This window comes from Podarcis melisellensis, assembly GCF_964234715.1.
Source record: "Podarcis melisellensis genome assembly, chromosome: 2".
NCBI lineage: Eukaryota > Metazoa > Chordata > Lepidosauria > Squamata > Lacertidae > Podarcis > Podarcis melisellensis.
The window spans coordinates 47,240,149-47,253,006 of NC_138529.1; the positions used below are offsets into that span (position 1 = coordinate 47,240,149).

Consider the following 12,858-nt stretch of genomic DNA (forward strand, 5'->3'; position numbering starts at 1 on the left):
TTCAAAACAATGGAACAAAATGCTTAGGTTTACAGTGCTTGGTTCATGACTGTGGCGTTTGCCTCCTAGATGGGTCATAAGGAAAGGGTTAAAATGAATGTAATGTGATTGGCCAGTGAGAATGCAAGGGGGAGTAAAAGTTAGAGCGGGAGGTTTTGAAAGTTAGTTGAGGGAGTTGGAGAAGGAAGAGGGAGGAATAGGCAGTGGGTTGTTCGAGTTGCATTGTGAGAGAGTGAGAGGAATTGTTAGGTTGAAGATAGAAGATAGATAGTTGGAATAATCAGTTTGGAGTTGTTAGGAACTAAGATTAAGAAACTGACAAGAGAAAAATTAACTGAAACTATACGCTTGTTCCTGCATTTAAAAATAAACTTGATTATTTGTTAATGTTAACAACTGTCTGGACTCCGTGTGTCCCTGTGAGAAACGGGGTGGTGGCAGCGAATAAAGCAATCACAGTGGTGGCACAGGGTCAAGAGACCGTCAAACGTCCGGGGGCCCTGTGTGATCGCCACAATGACCTAACACAATTTTATCTTATGGACGTTTTTGTATGATAGCCTTTTCTGTTTCACAATAATGACAGCTAAGTTGCATTATCCACTATCTTTGTTTTAACACAATTTGCTTTCAGTTACCTGAATCCATTGTCTGTAAGATGGCAAGTGCCTCCATTCTGGCAGGGATTCTGAATACAGGCATTAATAGGAGTACTGCAGTCTCGACCCTAACAACAACAACAACAAAAAGTCCATGTAAAATGGTTAGTCCTATTTTATCTTTGATGCAGATGCTGATTCACATCTCCCTTGCCTGCATTTTCTCATTGAGACACACAAAGGATGCAAACTTCAGAAAGAGATCATCCAGTCCTATTCACTGAAAGCATTTTCCTTAAAGTAGGGTTTTGAGAAGAGAAGAAGAAATAGTCAAGTGGGAATCGAAAATATAGTTATTTTATCACCTAGAGATAGTTGCTTCCTATGTAGTAATGCACTTGTAAAATATCAAACATAAGCAATAAGAAATAAGAAATATATATGAGACGTAAGGCAAGATACATAATGTTTGTAACTTAAACAACATCTCAGCAAAGCAGCATTATATAATATTGACTTTTATCTTTGTACCAGAGTTAATTCATTAAAAATACCAAGCAAGTTAGTGCTTATACCATGGGTAGGCAAACTAAGGCCCAGGGGCCGGATCCGGCCCAATCACCTTCTAAATCTGGCCCGTGGATGGTCCAGGAATCAGTGTGTTTTTACATGAGCAGAATGTGTGCTTTTATTTAAAATGCATCTCTGGGTTATTTGTGGGGCCTGCCTGGTGTTTTTACATGAGTAGAATGTGTGCTTTTATTTAAAATGCTTCTCTGGGTTATTTGTGGGGCATAGGAATTCGTTCATATATATTTTTTCAAAATACAGTACGGCCCCCCACAAGGTCTGAGGGACAGTGGACTGCCCCCCTGCTGAAAAAGTTTGCTGACCCCTGTTTATACCTAAAAGCAAACTTTCAGTTGACAAACACCTCTGTCAAGCTGCTTTGCTTAGTGGTCACCTAACTATGTATGCTTGTGGAATCAAAGCTTATTAAACTGCTGTCAGATTGGCATGTTTGCCTATGTAATCAAATGTGTCATTTATGCCGACTAATACACACAAAAGGACACCTGCAACAACCTACACTAAATTAATGAATAAATAAATAAAATTTAAAAGCAAGTCAAGGAAACTGCATTTTGCATGCAACACCAGATAAAGCTTAAATTTCTTTGTTCTTCAGATATTTTCAATGTTGTATCTTTAAAGCATAACTTCAAAGGAAGATAAAAGACTGATTATATCTTAGCTAGAAATATTTTATCTGATTTCTCCAGCATTAAGCAGTGTTAAACTTTGCACCAAGAACAGGGAACTTTCCCCAGTACAAGGGCCACCTTCTGGTGGCTACATCTCAGTGACAGGCACGGCCAGAGGCAAAATGAAGTGAGTAGTGAAGATACAGTAGTCTAGATTTTGCACGCACTAACACACTTCTCTCAGTCCTCCTTGCAAATAAGTGATAAATATTATCAAAGAACACATTCCAGCTAGGCCAAAACACTTAAGGTGGGGTAGAAAGAAGGGCTGGTGAGGTTGTGTGGCTTGGGAAGACACCCAAGAGTCATATAGAGAGGCCTGGAAGGCACATCCAGCCCCAGCCCCTGGGTGTGATGTTCCCCACCCTTGTTATACACATGGTTTGACAGTACTGTACATAAATATATAGATTTTGCTTCACTAATGCTTATTGGCATAAAATGATGGGAGGAAACTGATATCCTACTAAGTTGATTGTTCTATCAGGGCAAGCATTTTAGCCAGTTTATGCTGCCACATTTTCACACATTTCATCACCAGTCTACTGAGGACAAAAAGCAGCTTGGATTTGATAAGATTTTTCTTGCTAAAGATAACATTCTGAAACCTTTGCTGGGCAAATGCAAGAATGTGACAGAGTGCATCAGGGAAATTGAGTTCATTGTTAAATGGCTGCATTGCTTATAAGAGAAGCAGTGCTTTGAATCTGATGTTTCGGGAATGTGCATTGTATGCAATTTCAAGAAAGGTGTGGAGCTAGAGTACATCTCACAAGGGTGACACGAGAGCTCTCACAGGACTTCTCTGTCTCACCCATAATTGGGAGTAGTTCCCCTTGAGCTATGAATTTCTTACTTGCAAACAAATTCAGTTACAGATATAAAGAAAGCATAAAGTCATTGATTGGCATCTTGACTCTCACAAAGATGAAGTATAAGTTGTAATAATAAATAATACCTGGGGAAGGAACCTTAGAAGGAAGAAGTGGTACAATCAGCATTCTACACCACTACTTGACATGACTAACATAATTCAAATGCATCTGACTTCCTGTTCGAACACAACTATATCCATTTTACTTTAAAGTTCTCTCAATACTACAGCATAAATGGCTTTTATTAGTTTCCAAAACATATCAATATTTTGGTAAATATGAAAATGGCCTCATAGAGGTATTTTTGAACCCCCCTTTCATAAACAACCCTCTTATACCATCTGAAAAGCCACTCCTGAAAACCAGATTAAGTTCAAGAGTGGCCTCTGACACAAGGAGCTGAAATTGAAGAAAAGTAAATAGGGAAAAACTTAGTGAGTGTACAGAACAACATGGACATGTCCAAGGGGCTCTTTGGACCCCCCCCCCCCGAGATGTGTTTGAATGGAGGACCATGTCTGTGTGGCACTTTAGATGCACTAAGTGTTTTTTAGAGTACATGGAGAAGGGTATCAAACTTCAGAAGAGATTAAGCACACATCTTGCATACAGAAATGTCCTAGGGTCAATTTCCTGCCATCTCTAAATCTCAAGTGGCAGGGCTGGGAAAAACCCCTGCCTAAGGCCTTGGAGAGCCACTTGCCAGCCAGAGTAAACAATACTGAGCTAGATGGACCAATTGTCTGTTCCAGTATAATGCAGCTTCGTATGTTTACAATCTTTGCAAGTCCTCAACACATCCAACCCCTATCAAGTCTAAGCAGAGTTTTACTCTGGTTTCCCACTCATTTACACGGTATAAAGATTTAAAAAGTGGTATTACACCAACTTTATGATCCATTGCTTACAGAAGTTCATTCAATTAATATCGATTTACTTTTTGGGAGTGCTTCTTTTAAGTCTGGTGAGGCACTACAGTGCTCATCAAGGAATATAAATGTCCATGTAGATATCCTCTAAGCCGGCCTTCCACCAACCCAGTGACTTCCAGATGCTTTGGACTCCAACTTCCATCAGCTCCAGCCAGCATGGCCAATGGTGAGGGATGATCAAAGTTCAAAGCTTCTGGATGGCACCACACTGGGGAAAGCTACTCTAATTTAGCTACAATTGGTCCCCAAGTTCCATGTCTAAGACTTTATCCACTGAATTCTACTCAATTAATTCAACACTCCAGCTTCATTTGTGACTACTTTCATCTGAAGCAACAAGACTGAAGACTTGCTACATCTTCTGTGCTCCAGATAAGGAAATACTTTTTGAGTTGCCTGACTGAAGAATCAATTAAACTCTTTCAGCTCTCTTGCACAACCATTCTTGGATTAGGGGTCCTGCCATCTAACTGATGTAGCAACGCACTCCTCCACACAAGATTTTCTTCACATCGACATCAAACAAGGAATAACAAATGCTGAAAGGGCAGACTCAATACAATTTATCAAGGTAAAGGAAATAGCTTCCAGATGGACAGACGTGTTTGGTGCTGGTTGGTGAGAAGGAAGCAAGGTATTGTTACTGAATTAGCATGACACTCTAGAAGAACAGCTTGGTACAAAAAGAATTATCTTTTCATATGGTTCACATTTGAATTTGTCAAATGTCACTTCTGTAAAAAAAATGTGGCAAAAATGTAGGGGTTTTCTTGAGGGTTGTAGAAGGCTTCTACTCTCTTTCTCCCATGTCTCTGGTACTAGTTGCTCTTCTACTCCATACTATCTGAATATGGCCCATACAGATGCAACAGTATTTTTAGATTAGTATGTACACACACATAATGTCTTCAAAATCTCAAGACGGTATGAAATGGAAAAGTTATGAAATGTGTTAACATTACCAGACATCTGGACAGCAGTTTCCCCAGCTGGGCACTATAGCATTTAAAAGGGAGCCCAGCTGGGGCTCATCCCAAAAAAACACTCATCCCAAAAAATCAGATGCTCCAAATTAATAACCCATACTAATTTCTGCCACCTATGCATCACTAGCAGAGGTTGTTCATCATAAACACCATTCCCACTGCTGCACTGCATTATTTAAGTAGTCAAAAGGCAAATTAAATTTCCACTGAGAGGTGTGGCCCAGCTGTTATCATACCTTGTAGCCGAACGGGCAAGTACATCGATAAAAATCCAGTGGGTCATTGCTGCAAGTCCCATTATTTTTGCATGGATTGGATAGGCAAGGGTTACACTTGGATACAATACTGATATCAGCAACTCCTAAAAAGAAACAAAAGCACAACTGAAAAATGTGTGTGTACAGTTTATGTAAGGAACATTGATTTTTATTGACATAATTTTTTACAGTAAGGAAGACAAGGCAAAGGACAGTAGAGAAGGGCCTGTTCTTACAGATCAGCTGGATCTTTAACACAAACCTCTTTAACAATAGTGGGTGGTCCAGTCTGTAGGGTAGAAAAATGGACCACCAGATAAGGGAGGGAACTCCTTAGGTGGGCTGATAATTATTAGTTTAAACACTATTAAAAGGTAGTGGTGGTGAAACCAAAAATTGAAAGACCAAAACTTGTATGTGTTTTGTCCTCTTTGCTGCTACCATGGAACTCTCCTAGCATGATAGCAATGCAGAGGTACAAGCTTTCAGTGGGCCTGATGTCTATTACACTGATAGGAAGTATTTGGTTTGCTACTTGCTTCCCTTCAGCCCAGAGCTTATAGTTTAGGGAAATTAGACTTGGAAGCTGCCGTAACAGAAACTTATCTCCTGATCTGAAATCTAAGATCCTTTAAGGTGTTTAGAGTTCTGCCCATTTAGCTCAATGTGGGTTACCACAACTGCAATCAAATATATTGCTTTTTAGAGATCTGAGCCACCACTCTCAAAATGGAATACAGATTACTGTATGCCTTTCTCTGCAGCATAGAAATAGAGTAAGAGACCTTCTATGGTTCTTACAGCTTAGCAATAGTATGGCATGAGTGGCAGCAAAGTAAGATGGGCAGAAAAGCTACAATGGTGTATAGCATATCTTGTTATTAAGCCTGACATTTATTTCTCAATTTTTCAATTTTGAAGCAAAATAGTTGAATGTCATGTTTTCTATTTACAGGTGGTAAGTGGTTCCCTTTCAACTTGAAACCTTTTTGTTTCTTTAACTCCCCATGGTTGTTGAAAAAGTCTACAAATGTAAACAGTAATTAAAAGCATAAAAATACATTAAAACAAACACAAACAGACCTCACACATTTTTCCACATATAGAAGGAAGCCTCATAGTTTATTACATAGAGAACTGTGCAATTATGAAAATACATGTGACACTTTTATCTTAGCAAACTGTTTGAAAGGCAGGAAACTTCTTCACTGGATGCCACTACAATCTATTGTGTCTATCTGCAAAAGTGATGGCTATGGAGGCAGCCTATAGCTATGCATGTTTGCCAATATGGAAACAAGAGGATTTCAAAGACTGAGGGGTTCAGGAGCTTTACATTAATGAGTAATGAAAATGCCGGTAATATCTTTGTCATACACTGCCAAACAATAATGAGTGATAATTTATTTTGCATTAAAATGTTTAATCAGTAAAATTTAGAAAGCAAAAACTTTGTGAAACCCTTCGCATGAGAGATGAAAATGTTTAACCAAAGCCAAATGTTTGCAGTCAAATTCTTCGTGTTAAAACATGGTGAAGCAGTTTTATCTAGAAGGGGTTTTTTTGCTTTTCCTTGGGCATTTAAACTAAAGACAATACAGGTAACTCGTAATTAACTTAGTGACTGCAGCTTTGTGTGATGTGGGGAAAAGAAATAAATAGATGAAGAGCAGATGAAACCCATTCTCTATTTATTTATTCTTTCCAGCCATACTACACAGACTTTCAGAAAGTGGTGTGAGGGGTCATCAGCATCCTAGACCCTTCATCCTACCTTCCCAAAGCCGGGTAAAGCAGCTTCCTATGATGTAGTAAGAAGCCCGGTATATAACAGAGCACACTGCACACTAAGGACTTATACCTACCTTTGCATTGAAAGTGGTGGGTTGGTGTTGTAAGCAACAGCCTGTCTGTCATGTCATCTGGACTGCTGCATCGTGCTATTCCTGGCTCTTTGTAGCCTGCCTTCACCCATTCAGAAAGCCAGCGCAGGTTGCAGTCACAATGCAAAGGGTTGGTACCAAGTGCCCTAAGGTGGGTTAAAATACAGGCACATATATAACCAATAGTTGTTCAGAGAATCCCTAAACTATTTTAAACCTGGCATGCTCTGGTTCATGGGGTCACGAAGAGTCGGACACGACTAAACAACAACAACAAAACTATTTGTCTCATTTTATCAAAATATTTAAACAATAAAACATTTTATGGACATGTGATTAAAAGAACACTTTCTGATGGTCTGCTATTAATCTGTGTCCTTGATGCTGCCTCTTGATATGTTATTTGGCCAGTTTCAGCATCAAACCATCAATTCTCTTTCTTCCACCGTTCCTCATATATACTACTGCTCCACAGCTTCAACACAAATTCCCATCTTTCTGCTGTGGAGGAGACTGAATAACTAATAATATCCTAAACGTAGCAGGCATCATCCTTGAGAATTAACAGCTCACACTTGGAGATCAGAACCTAGCCTGCCTTAAAGGCAGCCTTGACCAAATTCAGTTTGATAGAAAGAAGCCCACCATACTCAGAGTCACTGCTAATTTGAATGCAGATGAAGCAGAACCATGTCCATCCACAGCAAGTGGGGGAATCATAAAATCTCCCTCCCTAACTCTGGATTAGGAACCCATTATGGTTTGGGAAAAGTAAGACCTTGGTGTTATTCAGGAAAGAGAGGTGGCAATTAACTCTTTCACTGCATGGTCCAATCATGAGTATCTCTCAAGAGGATCTAAAGATACTGACTAAGTCCCAGAAGCACACGACCGTAGGGGGAGAAAACATGTTCATTCTTCACAAGCTCTCTCTATTTTGTTTCTCACTGCTCCTCACCATCCCACTACCTGGTCAGTCAACTCATCCTGTAAAGCACAATGGCTTTCATCTCTCTGTAGGGGACATATTGGCCTTAACCAATACTTTACAATACCCTTCTATGCCTTCTACCAAAAACTTCATTGTAAGACCACTTAAGATTTTACTTTATTGAAACTTTGAATTGATCAGACTCAGAAACTCTGAATAAACTCTTGAAGTTCAAGTGGAATGTTTTGGGAGAACGATCTAAAGGTTAAGGGGTATGATCCCAGTGGCATTATGCTGCTTCTAACAAAGCTTTTACTCCACAGGAGTGCTTAGCTATAGTTCCTGCAGAGGAAAAACATTATGATGGGTTCATCCCCTAGAGAGAAAGTTAAGAAATTATTTACACATACAAAAGTGATCAAAAATTAAGTCTACATGGATACTTTTTCCATTGGAGATAACAAAAATAATTTCTTAAAATGGAGTTCATGCTCAAAAAATGTTTTTTGGGGGAAAGCGGATGGAATACTGACAGATGAAATTCCACTAATGTTGTTAATGTAATTCCAGAGACATGACTGATTAAACAATTCTGCCCTAGACAAATTCATGCTGAGAGTTCATGAGTTGAACTACCGGCAGGGGTTCATCCATCAACATTAAGTAAATGGAACAGCAATCTTTCCTGAAAGGGGACAAATGTACCCCATTTATAAATTCTCACATAAGAAAAATAATTTGGCATACTATATATGAGCTGTTGAACAAGCATGTATCTGGAGTTCCACAAACATACACTTATGAATTGCCCAAATGCTCAGGAAGATCTTGAGATGGAGAATGAGATCAAAGAGACATCTAAAGGAAGAAGAGCTGTAGTAAGGGGTACTGTAAATGTGTGTTCCAGTCAAGAAAAAGAGGTAAAATTTCTAAATGACTCCCCCAGAACAATACCTTTAAAGTCCTAAATGGCTTCGGCTCTGTATAGCCAAATGAGCATCTCCTCCCACAGAGACTGAAGTCCAGACCCTGAGGTTCAGCTCTGAGGCCTTTTGGCAGTTCCGTCATTGTAACAAGTGAAGTTACAGAGAACCAGGCAGAGGGCCTTCTTGGTAGTGGTGCCCGCCCTTTGGAAAGCTCTCATCAGATGTCAATTATATGAGTTTCTGTAGACATCTGAAGGCAGCACTGTATAGCAAAGCTTTGAATGTATGTTGTTTTGCTGTGTTCAGTTGGCTTTTACTGACCAGGGAATAGGTAGGATGAGGGTAGTTAGAATGACAATAAAATGTTTTATTATTTAATATATTGTGAGCTGCCCAAAGCATTTTGGATGAGGTGGGTTTCAAATCAAACCAAACAATAATAAAAATCTGCAATGTACATGCTTTACATTTGGCTGCCTACAATTATGATCTGGTAGATTCAAATACTTCTAATCATTTCAAAAGGCAAGTGCAGTTTTCCAAGTTGGACAATTCAGCATGAGGCCATAATATTTACAGTTAAAATACATTATAACAAACCCAAACATATTTATGATAGGAGCCTATGTGTGGTAATATATACTCCTACTAATAAAACATGGTTCTGCTAAACTAAAATAATGAAATGACCTTGAATATATTATTCCAAAATAAGGCTTTCAAGCTTTACACTCATTATTTGCAGTAGAGGTTGGATGAAGGAGCTAATTAAGAGCTGATATTACAGAAACCTCCTAAATACTGCATTAAAAAGTCTATTCCAAAGACCCAAACCCTATGATCATGGTAGTGATTCTGATGATCTAATTTACTTGAGCCAGAAATTTTAGAACAATGTAAATTTGCCTACGCTATCAGTTTAGACAAATTCATCCCTTTCATATTCTGCTGACATTTTGGCATTAAAATCTTGCATAAAAAATATGCACAGTATTTTAAAGTATTAAAAACTTGGTGAAAATGTCGTTTAGCCTCAGTCACTGCTTAATGTTTCAAATGTAGCTAGTTTTCAAATTTGCTCTGAAGGCGAAATTTGCTCAGTGCTGGTAAGAATAAATGCAACTGCAATGTGACATAGCTGTGCAAATCCTACTTAGCAAAATGATTTGTACAGTGTCACTATTCTATTGAGGGTAACAGTACTTACAGATGGGAAAGTGACACAAGATCATTAAAAGACCCTTCAGGAACGCTGGAAATATCATTGCCATGAAGAGTCCTAAGAGAGAAGGGAATAATACAATGTTAGAATGCAGCTCGACCAAATATTATGTTAAGAAGTGCAGGTGTTTTAACTACTTTTCGAGGCATATTCAATACATAACTTAGGAAATAACATATTTTGCTGCCTTCACAAATTAAAGATAAGGTGGTTTGAGGAAGATGCTTTTTTATTAAAACCAAGGGAAAAATCACTCATAGACTGTAGACTCTTTCATCAAGCCTTGCATAAGAGGGCAAAGGGATACAATTTCATATAACAGTGAATACTAAAGGAGGAGTTATGGAGCAAACTATAAACACGTACTTTCAGAAAGGAAGTTAAGGTCTGTGGTGACATCCACCCATTCCATAATATAAAAATATCTGAGATTTTGTCCAACTGGGGAATTATTTCAAGACCTTTTTATCATCAGGAAAACTTACCATTTCTAATTTCTAATCAACAAATCTGTTGCAGATACAATATGGACAATTGGATTGTAAAACCAATTGTCAATATTATATCAAACCAAGATACAGGATATCACAGACTGTCTCTCTGCACCTTCCATTCTGCAGCACAAATTTCAACTGTTAGGTGCAACAGCAATTAATCATTATGCCAGCATTTGCATCTACCAAACTTAGAGTTAACTGGGATAACCACTTAACTGAAACTGTCTTGAAACATGGTTAAGTGTGAACACATTAGCTTTAACCACGTGATCCTGTGACATGATCTCTGTGCTGATTCACAGAATTTACAAACATTTGTTTTGTTTTTTTTTGCTTTCTCTTGCGGACTGTTTTAAGCAAATATTAGTTTAACACTTTGGACTTTATTCTTAACAAGAAGAGCAAGAGATAAATATATTATCCTGTGATTCTGTGTTTCTGTTTTTAACTGTGGGCCATTCTGTCAGGAGAAGCAAATGTAGTCCATTATTAATACCATTTTAACACAATCAATATTATAATTATTGGTACACTCTAGCTCAACAATGTTTGAAACAGGCACTGTACTGTGAGAGTATTCCAAACAGTTCAAACAAATACAACAATCACTGCATTGCATTATACGTGGGGCTGCCTCTGAAGATGGTTTGGAAACTTCAGCTAGTGCAAAATTCAACAGCCAAGTTACTCTCTTGGGTAAGACGGTTTAAGCATATAAAACCAGTCCTGGCCTGATCGCACTGGCTGCCAATTAGTTTCTGGGCCCAATTCAAATAGCTGGTTTTGATCCCATAAAGCTTAAATGGCTCGGGCTTAGTTGAATCTATTCCAGCTTGATCACACAGCGCTAAATCCACATTAAATGTGGATGTGTCCAAGGTGTACACACAATAAGGAGATACATTGTTATGATTGTACCTGCATAACAAGTCTTATCTAGCATCTCTTTGTACACTCACACTATTAAGTTTTTTTTTTTTTTTAGAAACTTAAGCATACTCCTAAAAAACAAACATATGAAGATGTGTTAAGAGGAACCCAGCCTCCGAGCTACAGGACAAGGCTCCCACTGCAATACCTATAACTAAATTTAGAATTAGGCATGTATTTTGATTGATAAGATAGTTTCCCTTTTTAATATTGATAGAGCAAATTTCTGGCAAACAAAACAATTAGGAAAGGAGTGGCTCATGCATGAAAGGGACTCTTTACCTGCACATCAAACCCAGACAGACAATGAGCTATGTATCCTTTCTAGAAAGAAACCTGGAAATGCTTTTGCTGATTATTTCTCACTGAGGTTCTCTTGGGAATCCTTATAATAAATAAATGACACTAACAGATTGCACACTGTCGCTCAGAAGCACTTCCCCGCCCCCAGGAGAATTGATTTTTAATAACAATGCAGATGACATGTGGCGAGGGTTGTTGCTGACACCAGAGTTTTGTAGACTATAATAAATCAAATCAATCTGGAGGCTTCCAAATGCACAGAACTCAGAAAGAGAGACACTCATTCATGCGTCATTTCACTTTTGCACAGATGTGGAAGAGCTCCCACCCTTTTTCTCACTCCTATTTCTCTTAGAGCAAAAGCCTCTTCCCACTCCTGTTTCTCTTAGAGCAAATGCCTGTTCCAAGATATGATGAAGCAAGTCTTCTAAGCAAGCCAGTATCTGCATTTATAAAACTGGGCCTGAATTTGTACCAGTTTTCTGCCATGTCCTGAAAAAATACAGATAATTTAGATTTGCTCATAACTTAACATTTGCACAATTGCATATAAAAAGGTTATCATATGCTACTATATCCTAGAATTGAGAACCTTGATATACAAATAATATACTAGTCAAGACTTCATTGCATTTCTCAAATGATGAGAAAAAGAGTCACTAGCTAATGTACAGAAATTCACTGTGTGTGAAGTTTGCCCTCAGCAAAACAGACCAACATATTGCCTCATCAGCAGGCAGATTACTGGTTTCATCCTGCTGTACACAATCTTCAACTGACCTGCAACTCACCCTTGTCTCCTTTCACATGTCCCCAACAATGCCTACGAATATCTCAGAGTGGCACATTGCCTGGTGTGCCAGAAAGAAGGAGAAAGGAAGCTTTTAGAAACATGTAGGAAGTGCATCTCATGTGCTTCTGGAAGTTTATGCTCCATTTATTACTTGGCAGTGATGAAGCTCCTTGCAGAAAATAAGAGCAGCTATTGCAAATATGAATTATCTATTTCCTATAGTCCCTTCTCTATTCCTAGAACAGGTACATACAGAACTGTACTGGAGCCAGCCAAGGAGAGAAAGAGAAACTTATAGGTTCAAAATCCTTGCACCTGATCCTAGACTGGTCTTCTGGCAATGCTAGATATCAGCCTCTGCCATACTGCATAAGAACATGTATATTTTAATACAGCGGTTGGGGACCTGTGGCCATTCAGACGTTGCCAGACCTCAGCTCTCATTATCCCTGAGCATTG

The 12,858-nt window shown here is 38.7% G+C and overlaps 1 protein-coding gene and 1 long non-coding RNA gene across 3 annotated transcripts in view; one reads left to right on the forward strand and one right to left on the reverse strand.

The window, feature by feature from the left end:
• The window catches only part of SLIT3 (slit guidance ligand 3), a 396,000-nt gene that overhangs the window by 56,419 nt on the left and 326,723 nt on the right, over positions 1-12,858 (reverse strand). For both annotated transcript variants that reach the window (XM_081899114.1, XM_081899113.1), the window contains exons 24-27: positions 9,862-9,933; positions 6,780-6,943; positions 4,894-5,018; positions 639-727 (exon numbers count right to left, since the gene is read on the reverse strand). In XM_081899114.1, the coding sequence (XP_081755240.1) occupies positions 639-727; positions 4,894-5,018; positions 6,780-6,943; positions 9,862-9,933 (450 nt within the window). The remainder of the gene's footprint in view (positions 1-638; positions 728-4,893; positions 5,019-6,779; positions 6,944-9,861; positions 9,934-12,858) is intronic.
• LOC309363150 overlaps positions 1-12,858 on the forward strand; it is a 413,995-nt gene that overhangs the window by 43,632 nt on the left and 357,505 nt on the right. The gene's annotated exons all lie outside the window — the stretch shown is intronic.